This window comes from Periophthalmus magnuspinnatus, chromosome 22, assembly GCF_009829125.3.
Source record: "Periophthalmus magnuspinnatus isolate fPerMag1 chromosome 22, fPerMag1.2.pri, whole genome shotgun sequence".
Lineage (NCBI taxonomy): Eukaryota > Metazoa > Chordata > Actinopteri > Gobiiformes > Gobiidae > Periophthalmus > Periophthalmus magnuspinnatus.
Genome location: NC_047147.1, coordinates 27,975,864 through 27,995,006, shown reverse-complemented (window position 1 = coordinate 27,995,006; position 19,143 = coordinate 27,975,864). Strand labels below are relative to the sequence as shown.

Below are 19,143 nucleotides of genomic sequence, written 5' to 3'. Positions count from 1 at the left end.
CGTAATTGTTCCTTTTTATTACTGAGATTGTAATTGCAGCGAGTGTAACGACGGGTTTGACCTGCATTACAGTTTAGTGATGATGGGACTTTTTTAATCAAGCCATAATTGCCTTTCTGAATCTGATTTTCTAATGTATCCGTGCATTTCTATCCAGGCAGTTTATTTTGAAAGCATCTGTGCGGCTCAATGCAAACACCATTTAGCTTTGCCTCCTCAGCCAAACACATTCTCTGAACTATTAAAAAAGATCTGGAACCTCTTCATTCCGAGTCTTCTGTCCAACCAACACACTGAATATGCTAATAATCCTGCAATATGTTTTTTTTAAAATGTCATAATAGTGTAAATGATGTGTTTTTGTTAATATGCACCGCTCAAGACGCATAATTAAGCTAAAAAAGTAGCAGATTTTTTCATTTTTGTGGTTTTATTGTTGGAGGAAAATGGCTTTGTGGATTTTTTTTAACTCAACTTGAAGGAGTCTAACTTTTACAAAGAGTATTTTATTGTTGGTAAATACAGAGAAGTGCGCAGAGAAGCTGAGAAGTGGATGAAAACAGGACTCGAGCCTCAAAGATACGAGATAACTCAAACATACGTGAATCATGAACCAATCGAAATGCAACTATAAGAAGTCTAACGATGAGAGGACATAGTTATAACACAATTAAACGCTTGTAAAATTCAATCTTACGTATGTTTATGCTAATTTGACGTTTGTCCTTGTAGTCGCATCGAGTGGGTGTGGCTGCACTGGAGCGAGTACCTAAAGGCCTACGAGGAGTTCGAGTTGTGGTTGACCCGACAGCAGCGCGCTCTCGCTCTGGGGGTGGAGCTGCAGTTGGGGCTGAAGGAGAAGCTGTGGCAGGTGGACCAGCAGAGGGTGCTGTTGAGCGACGTGCGGAGCCAGGCCGCGCTGCTGGAACGACTCCTGGACGAAGCGAACGCGCTGCACACCCGCACGCAGGACCCCAGCGTCGACCCGCACGCCCAGGACAAGATGCAGGCCGACTACAACGACGTGCGGGACAGAGCGGAGGTGAGACTGAGCAAATCTGTCGTCCTTAAAGGTCAGAATTACAGTAGCTAACCACGTAAAACACAAATATAGAAAAAATTGGCAACACTTTTTTTTTTTAACCTTCCTGATATTTTTTAAGAATGTCTTTTGTGCATTTTTTAGAGTACAGTTGTTCCTCATTCTAATGCGGTTCACCTTTTGCGGATTTTGTTTAGAGAACGTGCATTGTGTCGTGCGTCCTGATTGGCTGTTGGACAGTAGACCATTGTGTCGTGCGTCCTGATTGGCTGTTGGACTGTAGACCATTGTGTCGTGCGTCCTGATTGGCTGTTGGACTGTAGACCATTGTCCATCAGTCTCCTCCGTGCCGTGTCTCCTGTCCAGTACAGAATGTGTTCAGACAAATTTACATAAACGTTGGATCTCAGTGTGACTCTGAAGTGCTGTACGTTTGCAATTTGTTTTCTCCCCGACAAAACCCACAATGTCGATGAAACGTTCTGCACCGACAAAGACGCCTACGAAGGTTTGAACTTTGAGAGAGTTTAAACGAGAGAGAAATGTGAGAAAATGTTAACGCCTGTGTGAGAAAAGTGTATAAAGTGTGTGGTGAGGGGTTTTACAGACAAAAACAGAGAGAATAATGTAAAAAATAAAGCTGATACTTCATGGATTATTTTTAGAACGTGAGATAAATCAGAAACCAGTGAACATAAAAAAAACCCCACACTTTTTATTGACCTTCCAGATATTGTTTTAGCCTTTTTTGCATTTCTTATTTTTGCATTTCTTATAAAATTGCAACCTTTTACTTGCAGACCTCTTTATAACATACAGGGAATAACTGGGAACAGAATTTCTCGTGTTATAATGAGCTCTGCAGGTAAAACGATAAGATTTGTACAGTTTTATTCAATCATGTTCTGCACAGCTGAACGCTCTAGATATTTAAAACAAGAAGACGTTCCATTCAAGTTATCAAGTTATACATAGTCTTCTCTACAATTTATCCACTCGTGTCACGTTGCTAATCGTCATCCGCACTGTTGCCAGCAGAGGGCGCGTAATATCGGCCTTAAACGCTTTAAAATCGGGCTCTAAAATGTCTCAAAAAAGCCTGAAAAATCCAACACAATTTATTTATACACAGCACATTTTATCAACCCGACAAAATGCTCCACGTTTGTCTCGATGTAGAAAAAAACACATGACGGAAACACACACAAAAGAAAAAGAAAAATAGTCAATCAATAAAACGCAGAGCCACACAAGGTGAAACATACGACTGAATTCTTAAATTATTCTCCCTGAGTCATACAGGATCATGAAGCAGCGTTAAATCTCTGCCGTATTAATATTCCAGAGCAGATTATTTGCGAAAGGAAAAGATCATGATTATGAATTATAACTACCTGATCCAACAAAATGTCATTTTAAATTACACTGTATTAATATTGACCGAGTTCATTTTGCTGTAGTAAAAATGATAATGCTCGCACAAATATCACTGTCGTCTTGTTACTGCCTAAAATGCCACTTAAAATGCCAAAACAATCAACAAGAACAAGTAAATCGCTGCTATCACTCAAAATCTTTCAGCTGCTTAAAGGACGATTACACAGACTTTATATTTGCATATTCTGTTTATTCACACCATATTTTTATTCGTGGGATCATGGCCATCTCCACCAAAGTAAAGATTTATTTGCTTTTTGATGCGGGTGGACTTTTAAATACAATTATGCCACAAAAAATAAAGGACTTATTTAAAAAGTGCGTCTGGGAATCACAAGGTCCAATGATGTGATACGATTCACCCGCCCCCGATAGATGCATTAAAATAATAAATATAATAAGAAAATAATGTAATTTATATGTTAAAACAATACTTCTGTCTGGGCTTAATACTGATGTAAGGAAATATAAACAAAGATCATGTAAAGTTGATTTAAAAAATAAAAAATAAACTGACCTATGTAAAAGTACGTGTGGGAATCGCAGGAGTCCTGATGGTTTGATGTGATAAATGATAGAGCTGTGGTCGACAAAAGAAATACATGTTCAACTAAAGACACGCTACACGCTTCACTGATGAACTGACTGAAACGGGACACAGTGTGGGACTAGGAAAAGACTCAAAAATGTCAGAATCTCCTGCAAAATCTGCTACAAATACAGATGAGTGTGAGTAAAAAGCAGATTCCTAAGTGAAAAGGGAGATTAAACTGTCTGCTTAAAACTGTCACTCCCAAAACTACAGCTAAACTGCAGCTAAACTGCAGCTAAACTACAGCTAAACTACAGCCAAACTACAGCTAAACTACAGCTAAACTACAGCAGATCCTCTCCTTTCTGCTGTGGTTTAATTATAAATCCCTATAATTCTAATAAAATAATGAATCCACAAAAGTTTGGTTATCCACTGAGACGACTAGAGGTAAACGGCGGTACTGCACATACACGTCTCATGATGCTTTATTATCATAAATATATATATTATCATCCAAAGCACATGTCAAACTCAAGGCCCGCGGGCGAAATGTGGCCCTCCATCTCATTTTATGTGGCCCTTGACGGGGTAAATTCAAAGGTCTGATGGTTTTAAAATGTCATTTTATCAGGAGATACGCAGCTACACAGACACATTTTCACATCTAGGCAAATGCATATGCAATATTTGTAACTTGAATAAGTAATTAACACAGAAACGGTTAATTAACAAGTATAAAAAGTAGTTAGATTTATTTTACATCTGGCCCTTTGACGGCAGCCATTTTGCTGATGTGGCCCTCGGTGAAAATGTGTTTGACGCCCCTGATCCAGAGACACAATGTACTGCATATGATCCTGCAGTATGTCTCGTTTTTTAGGAACCAAATACATTTAAATAACAGTATTCCTTTGTTAAACCACCACCAGCACTAATTTAATATGACTAATAATAACACAGTGGTCCCTCGTTTATCGCGGGGGTCACGTTCTAAAAATACCCTGTGAAATATCAGCTTTATTTTTTACATTATTCTCTATGTTTTTGTCTGTAAAACCCCTCACCACACACTTTATACACTTTTCTCACACAGGCGTTAACATTTTCTCACATTGCACGTTCATACGGTTTAAAAAAGCAAGTAAAACTGCACTAAAAAATCCAGAAAACAGCGAAGTGAACCGTGATATAGTGACGGACAACTGTACACCCGTTTGAATCAGCAGAAGAGTGAATAGAGTTACAGAAGCAGTGTTTTTCAGGTGTGTCTCTATTTCACCCAAATCTTGTCAATAAACCAATCAGAAGCTTCCAAAGACATGACATCATCATCTGGGTTTTCTAAAATAGTTTAAATGCATAGTCATCTCAGTGTATTTGACTTAAAGAGAAAGTTTCATTACTTTATCATTAAGTCAAATTGTCAAATTGTCTAAAAAATATATTCTCTCATTGTTCTGGCATTTTGCAAATAGAAATAATTTTGGTGATTCTAACTGACCTAAAACAGTGAAAGTTTAGTGTGATTTCTTGTCAGACAGTGAGGAAAAAATGCGTATTTGTCTTATTATATCGTGTACGTGAGCTTCTGGTTTCAACTCTATTGTATAAACAAGTTTCTTTTCTCTAAACAAGCAACAAAAATTGTAAAATATACCAAAAAATTCTCATTATCGATACAACAGCCCCCGATAATGAGACTATATCAGCAAATTTAGCATCACAATAAATCGATATTTCAGTATTTTAGCACAGCCTGATTAAAAACTAAGTCTTGTTCTTCTTTTATCCGTGTGAACTTTAAATCTATACCAGCGCATTAACATTTAGAGGAGGTATAAATAGTTTTGCGAGGTGGACGTGCTCTTCCTGTTGAGAACTTTTGTCTTCTTTTTTGACGTCTTTTCCATTTGTTTTTCACATTTAAAATAACCACCCACGTCAATCCATACCTTATTATCAATGCAAACTGACAGCACAATCTGCGGTTCGGTGCAAATTGGAAGTCGCTACTCGAATAATGCCCACGTTTAAGGGGTAATTTTCTTTTTTTTTTTTTAATACCCCACCCACCTGTCTCTTTGTCTCGTCTGAAATGCTTCTTTTCAGAAACAAAATCAGCCCTGCCGCTCACAGATCCCCAAATAGGAAGTTAGTGATGTGTGTTAATTCCTCCTGTTAGGGAAAAAAAACAAACTAAAAATCTAAAAATGACCACGCAGTTTGTCTCCCGCTGTGCCAGGAGCGGCTGTCACTGCTTCAGAAGATCGCAGAGGAGCACCAGACGTACCAAGGCTGCGTGCAGAAGTTCCAGACCTGGCTGGTGTCAAAAACCAGAGAACTGACGGAGCTGATGGAGAAGGATGACCCGGCGGAGAACAAGCTGCAGGCGCTGAAAGTAAGACGAATAAAGAGAGTATTTGACACGTGTACGCTCAGAGTATCGACCGTGTGTTACGTCTGTATTTACCACAGATATTCAAACATGCGCAGAGTTCAGTGTTCACGTGTCAAAGTGCGTTTTTCACCGCAACAAAAGACAAATTCTGTTTAATAACATCCCAGAACGAAACAATGAAAAGCAAAAGAGTCATTGGTCGAGTTGGTGCCGTGTTTTCCGGACAATGCGTCGCACTTTTTTCATAGTTTGACCCGGGGTGCGACTTATTCTCAGATGTGATTTATAAAAAGTCACTGACACTTTTAAAATCTTCAATAACTCCTATAATTCTTAAGTTTTACTCACCAAATTTTAGCAGTAGGTAAACTTAAGTCCTTCTTTTTGCAAACAACGATTTTGTCGAATGAGGGTTTGTCCAGAAATTCCTGCAGATCGAATGATGCCAGTTGTTTTTTTTCTTTTTTTTTTTTCTAATCCATTTACAGTTAGCTTACCCTGCACTTACCTACTAGTTAATTGGCCAGTTATTATCCGGGAATGATTGTTGGATCCCGGACGAGCCCCCGATGTGTTACAAACCATTTCCTAGGAAGAAAGGAAAGTAACGCAAGACACTATAATAAGTAGTTTTTTTAATGTTGGGACAAGTAAGGATGTATAAACAAACACAACAAAAGAAAAGTCAACAAAAGGAGGCTCTACGAGTACAAAATTCTAGATGTAATGCTAAACACAAAAGATCAAGTTTGTCCGTTACAGGTTCAATGTTCAAAGTCAGTAAGTTGGCGACGATCAGCGAACAGAATCGGGCAGCCAGGAGTATCAGAAACAGTCTTGAGTATCGAGCCTTTTCCTTAGTATCAAAATCGAGCTTGAAATTTTAGCATCGCGACAACACAAGTTTGAACTATCTTGTCGAAAAAGCATGGTTAACTATTATGTCCATTTTCCTAATACTGTGTGACATGTAGCTTAATTAACGTAAATGTTCTCACCATCAGTAGCAAAGAATTTGACACTTCAAAACAATTAGATTCTTTTTACCAAGTGTTTCTATAAAGAGATGAGACTTTCAGTTTGCTTGTCAATTAAAAAGTTAAATATAATCTAATTGTTTTTGTTCTACCGTCTTCCCAGCTGCTGACATAAAGTAACACAGTGTCCAGTATCTCCTCCTCCTCTTAACCCCGTCCAAACGCCACGGTCTTTTGCCCCACGCGACGAAACCGTGTTAGCGTCGCGGTCAGCTAACCCCTCCAAATGTGCTCACAGTGTGCTTCCTCTTTCTACTCGTCCGTCGCCAGGCCTTGGACGACAGCGTGGCCAGCGAGGAAAAGACCCTGCTTCACATCGAGTCTTTGGCGGAGGGCGTGCGGGCGAACACGTCTCCAGCCGGGGCGGAGCAGGTGGTGGAGGAGGCGGAGGAGCTGAGGCTGGGCTGGCAGAGGCTCAGACAGGGGCTGTGTGAGGCCGAGGACGGGCTGAGGGCCAGTCTGGACTCTCACCGTAAGTGCATGGGTTTGTTTGTGTTTGTTTGGACGTGGTTGGGTCGGTCATGAGAGGACTGCACGATTTAGTAAAACAAAAAAACAAAAAGAAAAGTGATTTGTGTGTTAAGATTTACGATCGAGTAAACGATTTAAAAAGTAGGATAGAAGTGGGACTAGTGATGGGACTTTCGACTCTTTTATGGAATCAGAATCTTTTGGATCGGTTCGTTTCAAAGAGCCGTTCCAAAGAGCCATTGCAGAGAGCCTTTCCTGTGAGCCGTCGCTACGAGCCGTTTTCAAAGAGCCGTTTCCAGAGAGCCGTTTTCAAAGAGCCGTTTCCAGAGAGCCGTTTCCAGAGAGCCGTTTCCAGAGAGCCGTTTCCAGAGAGCCGTTTCCAGAGAGCCGTTTCCAGAGAGCCGTTTCCAGAGAGCCGTTTCCAAAATCGCCGTTTCCAGAGAGCCGTTTCCAGAGAGCCGTTTCCAGAGAGCCGTTTCCAGAGAGCCGTTTCCAGAGAGCCGTTTCCAGAGAGCCGTTTGCAGAGAGCCGTTTGCAGAGAGCCGTTTCCAAAGCGCCGTTTCCAAAGCGCCGTTTCCAAAGAACCGTTTCCAGAGAGCCGTTTCCAGAGAGCCGTTTCCAGAGAGCCGTTTCCAGAGAGCCGTTTCCAGAGAGCCGTTTCCAGAGAGCCGTTTCCAGAGAGCCGTTTCCAGAGAGCCGTTTCCAGAGAGCCGTTTCCAGAGAGCCGTTTCCAGAGAGCCGTTTCCAGAGAGCCGTTTCCAGAGAGCCGTTTCCAGAGAGCCGTTTCCAGAGAGCCGTTTGCAGAGAGCCGTTTGCAGAGAGCCGTTTCCAAAGCGCCGTTTCCAGAGAACCGTTTCCAGAGAGCCGTTTCCAGAGAGCCGTTTCCAGAGAGCCGTTTCCAGAGAGCCGTTTCCAGAGAGCCGTTTCCAGAGAGCCGTTTCCAGAGAGCCGTTTCCAGAGCGCCGTTTCCAAAATCACCGTTTCCAAAGAGCCGTTTCCAAAGAGCCGTTTCCAAAGAGCCATTCCTAAGAGCCGTCCACAAGAGCCATTCCTGGGAGCGGCTCTTTTAATGTCTTTAGACAAGTTTATTTGTCCAGCACAAGGTAATTAAAAGTGTTTTACAGGATAAAAAAGACATTAAAACCACAATACAGCAAATAAAAACATAAATAATCACAAATAATCATCATGAAATTAACATTAAAGGAGAAAAGTGCAGAATAAAACCATTTCAGTCAAATGCACAGATAAAAAGAACCAGGACCCAGATCTGTTTAAAATGATTCAAACTGAGAGTGGGAGTGTGTTTACCTCTGGAAATGAGGCATAATTTCAATAAAAAGTTGAACTGTAATAATAATAATGTAAAAAAAAAAAAAACACTAACTGATATTATGAGGCCAAGTATGTTTATTTTGTACACAAATCTCTCAAATTGTGCCGCCTGCTCTGCTTCTGTGCTGATTCTTGTCTTGATTCAGCGTTAATCAGAATAAAAATGCATAAAAATCAGAAAAATGAGATCCGGTTCCAAGCGTTCACGTTAAGGAACTGTTCAAAAGAGTCGACACATCACTAATGGAGACGCAAAAAGAAACGTACAGCTAAGCAAATAGGTACGAGCCTCCTGTTGGATAATTAGTTCATGGGCGATTATCTTTCAGCTGCACCAAGTTATTTAACTTTAACTGGTGCAACGAGCTGCTTCTCATTTCTTAAACATGTGGAAAGACTCAAAGATGTTCGTCTGTTTGAGAAGAGTCAAATCATCGGCATCAAGCAGAGAAAACATCTAAAGGAGATTGAAGAAACGACTAAAACCGGGTTAAGAACTGTCCGACGCATTATTAAAACTGGACGGACAGTGGGGACTCGTCCTTTGTGCAGCGTCAGACTCGACCATCGTCAGTGCAAGATCTTGGTGAAAAATTAATGCAACACTGGATGGAAATAAATCTGTGACGTTGCAGAAGCGAAATCCAAAAAATGCAGATGCCAAATCATAACACTGCCACAGCGAAGATGTGACGTAATCAAAGGTAAAGGCAGAACAACCAAATATTAGAGTGTTTTTTTTGTCCAGGCAGTGTATAAAACATGTTAATAAGCAATAAAAGGAAACATGGTGATCTAAATATGTGATGTGTGGCAGTTTATATCTCATAAAAGTGTAATTAAATGAGGTTGAAGCTGGAACAGAATTGAACAGTTTGAAGATTTGGGTCAAATTCAGTTGTAAAAAAAAAAGCAATGGTCGGCTTAGAATTGGTTATTTGTTTTTTTGGCCTTGCACCAAAGGATTTCTCTGACATGTCAGTGCCACATGAGCCGTCTCACACTCTGAGGACGTCAGGGAACCGCCTCCTGCTGGTGCCAGAGTCAGGACTAAACCGGGACTAAACCGGGACTAAACCGGGGCTAAACCGGGGCTAAACCGGGGCTAAACCGGGGCTGAAGCGGGGCTGAAGCGGGGCTGAAGCGGGACTGAAGCGGGACTAAAGCAGGACTAAAGCAGGACTAAAGCAGGACTAAAGCAGGACTAAATGTGGACTAAATGTGGACTAAACCAGGACTAAATGTGGACTAAACCAGGACTAAACCAGGACTAAACCAGGACTAAACATGGAGAATCAGCGTCTGAGTTTTGTGCAGTTAAAACCTTGAACTGAGCTGGAATAACGACCGACGACATAAATACAACTCTTGGATATTTTATCAATTTGAAAACCAGAATAAATGTCTTTGTGATACAGATTTACAAGGATTAACACGCGTGGAGATAAATGTGTTTCCGTGTTTTCCAGATCAGTACATGTCCCGCTGCCACAGGCTCGGAGAGGACATCAGCCGCCTCCGACAGCTCCTGCTCAGTCTGGAGCAGGAGATGGAGGGCGAGGAGGGCGCTCCACACACGGAGGAGCAGATGGTCGGCCAGTGGAGGACCTACACGGTGAGGGCATCAAAGCGCTTTTAAACTTAAATTATTACAGAGTTCGGGGCGTTTGGAGTGTGCAGTCTGTCAGTTTGTTCCCTAAAGATGATGGTTATTCTAGTCCATTTTTAATCAAGTTTGCACCGTGCTCACAGCGAACAGATAAAGGAGGTTATCACAAAAAATATATCAAAACTGTGAAAGGTTATCGTATTTTCCAGATTATAAGTCGCACCAGGGAAGAAATACATAATAATGAAGAAAAAACATATATAAGTCGCATTTTGGGGGGAATTTATTTTACAAAATCCAAGACCAAGAACAGACATTTTATCTTTAAAGACAAGTTATAATAATAAAATAGAGAACGACAGGCTGAATATCAGTACATCACGCTAACGCTAACGCTAACGCTAACGTAACACATAAACAATGAACTGTCTGGTGTGTTTACGTATGATATTAACAGTTAATCAGATTCGCTACGCTAACGTAACATATGCGGCTTTTCCACGAACACGAGAGACACAAAGTTATTTTCACTGATGTTCACTGTGGTCTTACTTCCTCACAGTTCACACAGTAGAACAAACACATCAAATATAACAAAGTCTGGCTCATATCACATATACGCACAAAAAACTGCACATGACACACGGAAAATATACACAACACTTTGTCCTGCGAGTTTATATTTTACTCTTCAATTGTTTCTTAAATAGTCTCTGTCAGGTCAGACGTCACATTAGTGGAAAAGGCTGAACTGGAAAACAGGAAGTAGTTTTCACGAACTTAAGGTGATGATTTTTCATTTGGAACAATATTGTAAATGTTTAGTTTAATGGTTTTATAAATGAAAAGGAAATAAATAAGAGGAAATTCAATATGTAATAAAAAACAGAACAAAAAATGAGTCAAGTCAATTTTCTTACAGGTATTACAAACACACCAGCGCCATCTAGTGGTCAAACAAGTGAACTGTAACATGTATAATCAACTGTTACGTAACACATATGTAAACACAACAGAACTGAACACGTGTCTGGTTTGTTAACGTAAAATATTAACAGTTAATCAGATAAATAAAGAAGAAAAAACAACAAGTTTACTCTGGATCTCACTCCAATAAATCCACTGAATTCTTGTACTGGTGTGTGAATGTGTGTGTGCGTGTGTGTGGGGAGGTGTGTGAAGAGGTGTGTGTGTGTATGTGGGGGTGAAGGGGTGTGTGTGTGAGTGTGTGTGTGTGTGAGTGTGTGAGTGGTTCCCTGATGTGAAGTGCTCTAAGTGCCTAGAAGGTGGAAAAGTGCTATATAAAAATTGTCCCATTTACCGTGGCCATTTACACTGATAAATGCTGCATGGCTCCAAAAAATAAGGTTCAACTTCAGGTGCCCGTCTCCATCTTTCATATTTTTGCATTTCCAGACACAAAAATGCAAAATAAAGCACAAGCTGAAATCCTGTTCCACTTTCACTGCTGCAACCTCATTAAGACTGTGTCTAAACTACGACTTAACCTGGAGCTAAACGTGGACTAGACCGGGACTAGACCGGGACTAGACCGGGACTAGACCGGGACTAGACCGGGACTAGACCGGGACTAGAGCGGGACTAGAGCGGGACTAGAGCGGGACTAGAGCGGGACTAGAGCGGGACTAGACCGGGACTAGACCGGGACTAGACCAGGACTAGACCAGGACATACAACAGTTAGAATGGACTCAACCAGGACCAGACAAGTCCCAGTGTGAACTCGCCCTTCGTTTGATCACTTAGCTCCGCCCACATATTCCTTTCTCTCGCTCTGACTTTGATCCATGACAGACACAACAATCAGGTCTGTCACAGCTGCAAATATTTAACATTGTGCCTCAAATGCAGAGGTGCTGTTGTCTTATTTTGTTTCTAAACTATTATATATTGTTTTTTTTAAACGTACTGCATCGTGTGACGGGTTTGTACCTGAACTAGAAGCTGTAAAAAAAAAACAGACTCAAGCCACTTAAATCTCTCACTTACAGATCGTGAACTAGATTATGCCAAGTAATGAAAAAGAGCTGCAACTCTCACTATTGCTCCTTGTAGATTTGCTTATTTTTTGTATTTTTCTGTAGCAGCTCGTGTTAATGTTTATAATGACAGCCTTGTTATTCAGACACATCCCTGTTCTTTGTTAAAAGCAAATAACTTTCACCAAATAATCTTCCTTCTTTTGTCATCCCTCTTTGTATGAGGCAAACTAACATGTTTTTATCCTTTTTTATTTCCTTTTCTAATGGCACTTTTAGGACGTTTTGTGCTGGTTTTGTGAACATAGACTTATTCTGGTGCTTTTAGTGCAGTCGTATCCTAAACGGTTTCTCTTCTTAGGCTGAATTTCTTAAATATTTATGGCTCATTTTTACACTATCTGCCACACCTGACTGTCACTCTTGTTTACCAGTTCCTCCCACCGCTAACCCCAACATGACAACTTTATTGTGTATTCCTCACCTCCGTCGCGGTACATTTTCACAGCTCGTGCCCAAACCGCACGCTGTCAGGCCTCACGTTGTCGGAGTGACTGAATGCCAAAGTGAGGCGCGGCACATTCTCAATAGAAACCCACATGTCCTCCTGTCAAAACAACTGTTAAACTGATGTATCACTGAACAGGTGAAGGGTTAACGGTTATAGTTTGGATGCAGTGTTTGTTTAGGGAAAAAAATGGCGATTAATGGTGACATTTTTTATTTTTTTGACAAGAAATGCAGTTAGATTTATGTTGTAAATGATCAGATATTGTTCAACGTTTACATTTTAAACATGTGACAAAAAAACTGAATCAGAATCACATTTTACGACGTGTTTGTACAGATGAAAACTACAGCATTAGCAGTTTTTTATGCAGAACAAACCAGTTATTTTGGAAATTCTGATACTTAAAAATCGCAGCTTTAGCAATTTTTCTAACTGCATCCATTTAAATTTAGATTTTTCTCACGTTAGATCCATCTCGCCTGCCTCCTCCCCTCACCTGGCCTTCGTTCAGACTCACCTGTGCTCGCTAATCTTCTTCTATCTGGCAAAAACCTGCACACGACCTGACAGCAGTGACATAGACAGCATCTAGTGGTGATATGTGAGAATGCAGCTGGATCAGGTCAGCCAATGCAAATGGTAGCTTTAAAGTGCCTCTTTTTATGTTCAGAAAGACACTTTTTAATTGATTTTAATGAGAAAAAGATCAATTAAGACGAGAAAAGAAGGGTTTACATGTCCATAGCTTAAACTGTGATACTGAAGACTAATTTATCTCATTTATTTATACAACAAACATCGATGATCTGATCTTATTCACGGTGTTTATGGCCTCAGCTAATTTGCAGGACCATTCCCCAGAAAGACTTTTAAACAGCTCATATATATCATCATATTTTCTGTATTTTCACCGCACACACCAACAAAAACCGCCACTGTGACAAGCCTCCCACGCCACCGAGCAGCGAGCAAAGAAACAGTGGTCGGTGAATAAATCTACTACCCGAGTGTGGTCTTCTAGGCAGGGTTTGCGTTTTGAAGTGCGAGGAGAGATTTGCGGCCGTAGAATCGGCGCGAGTTCAGACTGAGCCTTTGTCAAAGAAGGAGGGAAAGAAGGAGGGACCCGCGGAGCTGCCCGGGATGCGCGCGTGTGACGGGAATGTCCAACGAAGCTCCGGACCGCGGCGCTCTTGTGTGTGCGCCGTCACCCGCTGCAATGATAGGCTGTCAGCTCGTAATGGTGAAGCCTGTTTGTTTTCACTCAGAGGTTACAAGCCAGGAATGATAAGTACTTTAGGCACTACATTAGGGGAAAGCTGCTGTGTTGTGCGTTGTGTGTGTTTTGTGTGTTTATAGAAGGACAAAGGAACAATAACTCGCCTTATTTTTGTTCACGTGTTGAGATACACTTTGCATTTGACCCATTCTTCATCCAGGCTTGGTCAGGACTGCCTTTCCTAGAGGATTTTACTTATTCCATGTAGAGATCGATACGCTTTTTTTTATAACCGATGCCGATATGGTTTCGATTTCAGAGGAACCAACGTCCGATAAGCTCTGCCGATATTTTTTATACCGATATGTAGGCCAGATTTGGATCATTTCCCATTTGTTACTGAATAAGAGACCAGTGGACACATGTTCTGCAGCACGATTTGGACTAAACTGTTCAAAATAAGCTTCATGTGTGTATTTTCCGTGCATATTTGGGCCAAACAAAATATCGGTCTCTGCTGGAGATTTCAGGCCGATCGCAGATACGCCGAAAAGTGCAAATATCGGTCTACAGTTGTACATCACTGTATCATGGTTCACCTTACATGATCTCGTTTCACGGATTTTTTTAGGGCAATTTCATATGCTTTTTTTTTTAAGTGTGTGAACGTGCATTGTGTCGTGCGTCCTGATTGGCTGTTGGACTGTAGACCATTGTGTCGTGCGTCCTGATTGGCTGTTGGACTGTAGACCATTGTGTCGTGCGTCCTGATTGGCTGTTGGACTGTAGACCATTGTGTCGTGCGTCCTGATTGGCTGTTGGACTGTAGACCATTGTCCATCAGTCTCCTCCGTGCCGTGTCTCCTGTCCAGTACAGAATGTGTTCAGACAAATTTACATAAACGTTGGATCTCAGTGTGACTCTGAAGTGCTGTACGTTTGCAATTTGTTTTCTCCACCGACAAAACCCACAATGTCGATGAAACGTTCTGCACCGACAAAGACGCCGACGAAGGTTTGAACTTTGAGAGAGTTTAAACGAGAGAGAAATGTGAGAAAATGTTAACGCCTGTGTGAGAAAAGTGTATAAAGTGTGTGGTGAGGGGTTTTACAGACAAAAACAGAGAGAATAATGTAAAAAATAAAGCTGATTACTGTTGCAAATTTAAATCGAGCATAATTAAAACCATTGACGATGAAGGAGGTCCCATTTATAAATATATTGAAGGCCTTTCAGAATTATAAACCACTTTCTCTCACCATTAAGAGAATAAATTGAAAGACGTGTCGAGTTTAAACTGTTATTGTGAGAGCAGCTGTCAGATGAGTCCATACACTGAGCAGATGATGAGCTCGTACCACAGGCTGCTCCAGAGGTTCAAAAGTCTTTTTAGGTTCACAGTGTTCAATTAAATTTAAAGATTTATCCCGGTGAAAAGTCTTAATTGTGTTGGGAATATCCAGCCTCAAGTCACGAGTCAAATTTATGGCCCGTGTCACTGGTGAGCGAGGACCGAGAATTAACACGGCAAATTATAGACACTATTGAGTTATGATAATTAAATGCATAAAACGTGGGTTCATATCTATAAGTTTTTCACCGGTTACAGATACAGCTGGGTATCGTTAAGAAGTTGCCGATACGATACAAACCTCAATATAGTGCAGTCGATTCAATACAATATATTTCAAATCGATTCATTTTATTTAACCAGGAAAGTCCCATTGAGATTAAAAAAAAAAAAAAAAAAGGAGTCCTGGCCAAGCAGCAGCAGCAAATAAAAAACACAGTTACATAATTAAAAAGAGACAAGAGAAAAAGACAAACAGATTATGAAAAACAAGTGCATGTTGTGGGGCCTCGAGATCTCTCAGTTTAGATTTAAAAACATTCAAGGAAATCAACTCTGTCATGTTCCAGTCTTTGTGTAACTTGTTCCGTGCATAAGGTGCAGACAAAAGCCTTTTTGCCCAGTTCAGTGCGAGCAAATGGAACAGAGAGCAACACATGAACTTAAGAACGAAGAGAATAAGAATCAGCTCTTCTCTGTGACAGTAAGGAACAGATGTAGGTCGACAGTGTCCAAGCATCGCCTTATAAATGAAAGTGACCGATGAGTCCTCCTTCGAACGGCCAGGGCAGGACATCCCACTGGAGAATACAACTCACAGTGTCGTTGCTTTACAGTTTGTAATGAACCTTAGAGATTCAATACGATTCAATGAAAAATAAAGGCTTTCGGGACACTAGATGATCAACCCCATTTTCACAAAAAATAGACCTTTTAAAAAAAAAATTTAACTTCCATGTATTGAAGATGAATAAACACGAAGTGCATTCTGTTTTGAGGATTTCACCAACGATAAAAACACATCAGACTGTTCCATGTGTCAGTTTTATTCATCCACAGTTTATACGAGCTCCACATTTACATTTACACAGAGACATGTGCAGTTTAACGACTGAAGGAGCAAAACATATCGACTAAAACAACTGTGACACTAAAAGTCTGTGGTAATGTCATAAAGACTGACCGGGACCAAAGAGACAGGACTCGGGGAAACAGAACAGAGTTTATAGAGAGTTGTCGTCCTGGAGCGGGTCGTGGGTCGCAGGGTCAAAGGCTGGGGTGTTCGTACTGGACATGGAGAGCTGGGTCGGAGACGGAGGTGCAGGGTAGATCCAAGGAGTGGAATCACGGATGATGGACGAGGAAGTAAACCGGAGCACGACATGAAGACGACACGACGATCTGGCCCCGAGTGTTGGATCCTTAGTCCTTTTCCACTCGCAGGTGAAGCCTTGATTGTCTGATGAGACGCAGGTGTCAGAGTCTCCGCCCAGCTCCAGGCTCAAATACAGAAGAGAGGGGGGAAAACAGCACAGAACACACACAAAACCCAAATTCTGACCATTAAACCAAAGTTAATATGAAATAAACCTGTTTTAATCATCAAAACAATCAAATGTCAAATATTCTACTTAAACGAGTCTCTTTCCTCTAAACAAGACGCACAAATGCAGCGCAATGACAGAATACTTTGGTTAAATATACAAAAAATACTCTTATATATATCGATACTATGTCATTCAATGAAACTATATGATATATTGGTATTTCAGTATTTTGCACAGCCCTAGTTCCACACAGCTTCATACCAAACGTGTATTTTCCTCTTCCTGTATTTCCCTCTTCTCTTTCTGACTTGAATCTTTGAGGAAGTTGTATTTTCTCAGATTGGTCACACTCATGACTCACTCGCTCTGAGCAGCCATTAGAGCATGACTTCAGTATTACAATCTCACTGCTGCACTGACAGAGCAGAGCTGTGGACCGGGCCCAACGAAGCCGCGGCGTTTAGACCTGCCTCTTCTTTTAGCTTATTTTTGTGTTGTTCTGGAGTCAGTCACATGTAAAGTAAACTACTGTTGTGTTATTTGCATTCAGAGATGGTGCAGTCATGTTTAAGAGCAGTTATATTGTGTGTCGGGGTGGACAGTCTTGGCTTTTTTAAAATTTATACACGATGAATGCAAAAAGCACATTGTCTATGATAAGAAAACTGCAATGTACATTAACCGTCTGATGCATGAACTATGAAAGCTTTGGTCAAGTGTTTTTATTCTTCTCAGGACATGAAACAACATTGTGAACTGCCTGTAAAAATTAATTAACTCGTGTTCTATTGTAAATATACAAACACGTGTTTCTTTTTATGCTTTGAAAAACATTTCTACATTTTTTTTGGGAAATGTCAACACTGTTTAGGTGCAATGTTTTGGCTTGAATAAGAAAACCAATCAGAGGAAATGCAGTTACACCGACTGACCACTGAATTGAGCTCAATGGGGTGTGGCAGCAGAGAGCACTCTAGAGTCTGAGGGTTAAGTCTTCCAAATAAACTCCTAAATATTAACCATATACATGTTAACTACCCCCATCTCCATTATAAAGTGCATCATGAAAACTAAAATAAGGTGATTTTTTTTGTACTTTAATTACAGCGTGATAGCGTATATTGTTTTTTTATCTACTTTATATTTTATACTTAAACCTCAAGACGTTTCCTGTCACGTTTTCCACATTTGCACTTATATTTTATTGTTTTCAAAAGGCATAACAATAGAACAATGAACAATCAGCTGTAATTTAAATACAATGTCCATTTTTTCCAGTGTTCTTCATATTTTTCTTTTTGTAACCTTAGAATATATGTAAGTCTCTCCATAACTCGAATTTCTTCCACGATGTCCTTCCAGTTGCTGAGCGTAGGGGGCGTCTTCCTTATGTCGTTTGCATGTAATGGCTTTTTTTTGATGCCGCCAATAATATCTTGATTAAATAATAGTCTTTTTTGGGATGTGTGCGTCAGTAGTTTGCCCAAAATACATCTTTATGCATGTTCTTGGTAGTGTGCACCCAAATATTTTCCCCATTTACGTCCCTCGTTGAAAACTCATTGATCCGTTGTGCGTTTCAGGGAGTGAAAAACACTTTGGCCGGGGAAGAGTTTCAGGTGGAGCATCTTAAAGCTCAACTTAAAGAGCTCTTTCGATTCTCTGGGGACTCGCGACACCTCTCAGACGACGTGCTGGCTGTGGTCAAAGAGCATCAGAGGTGAGTTATAGAGTCGATTTATTCTGGTTTTGTTCTGCCCGAGCTGCTGCGTAAAGAGCCCACATGAAGATTTGTTTGAACAGTTAAGAGCAGTTGTAGAACAGTTCTCTCTTTGCACTAATCGGCCCAGAAATATCAGTTCCTTTGGATACGAAACAGTCGGTATCAGCCATGAAAAAAAACATATCCTCAATCTCTAACCCAGAGTTTGTAATGCAATGACATAAACTAGTTCCAACTGTGAAATGATTCTCCAGTGCATTGATTTTCACCCACTTTGCCGGTGAACACCTTGAGGGATTGCCAGGTGTGCTGAGCAAAGTTATCGACAAAAAAACACAAAAACCAAATGCTGAAATTGGTGTTTTTCATAAAGTTTTAGTGGATGTTGAACTGAAGCAACTTTATACCAACAAATGTGGGCCACAACTCAAAAAAAGTTGGTATAAACGCTTCTCTACTGCGCTCAAACACTTATAGATAACGTACATAAGTTTTCTGGTGCTTGTTGTAATGTAAATGCTATTTTTTTGCCTGGAATGTTTCACAGTATGGCATTAAACACAATCTATCTTGCATTTATTCACTTACTGGGGTTTTATTGGTTAAAAAAAACCCCCAAAAAACACCTTGAATCAAATAAATTATAATTAAATTATAAAAAATACTCGGCCTGGTCGCGTCACCTGCTCGTCTCCATGGAGATGATGAGTGTAATGCCGTACTGCGGAGCATTCCAGGCAAAGGAAAAAAATATCTCCATAGAGACGAGCAGGTGGCAGATCCTTCACTAGAAAAGTTTCCAGTTTTTTAAATTATATTTCCTTATTCTTGTTTTTTCCTGTCGTGTCACATAAAATAATCTTTGTACTTGCAGGATTTAACAGCCATGACATTTAGAAGCTGTTGGTCTTTTACATTTTATATTTACAGT

The 19,143-nt window shown here is 40.6% G+C and overlaps 1 protein-coding gene across 2 annotated transcripts in view; it reads left to right on the top strand.

Annotated features, from left to right (window-relative positions):
• syne3 (spectrin repeat containing, nuclear envelope family member 3) overlaps nucleotides 1-19,143 on the top strand; it is a 59,752-nt gene that overhangs the window by 6,241 nt on the left and 34,368 nt on the right. For both annotated transcript variants that reach the window (XM_055231346.1, XM_033988820.2), the window contains exons 4-8: nucleotides 733-1,042; nucleotides 5,257-5,412; nucleotides 6,720-6,921; nucleotides 9,725-9,870; nucleotides 18,073-18,209. In XM_055231346.1, the coding sequence (XP_055087321.1) occupies nucleotides 733-1,042; nucleotides 5,257-5,412; nucleotides 6,720-6,921; nucleotides 9,725-9,870; nucleotides 18,073-18,209 (951 nt within the window). The remainder of the gene's footprint in view (nucleotides 1-732; nucleotides 1,043-5,256; nucleotides 5,413-6,719; nucleotides 6,922-9,724; nucleotides 9,871-18,072; nucleotides 18,210-19,143) is intronic.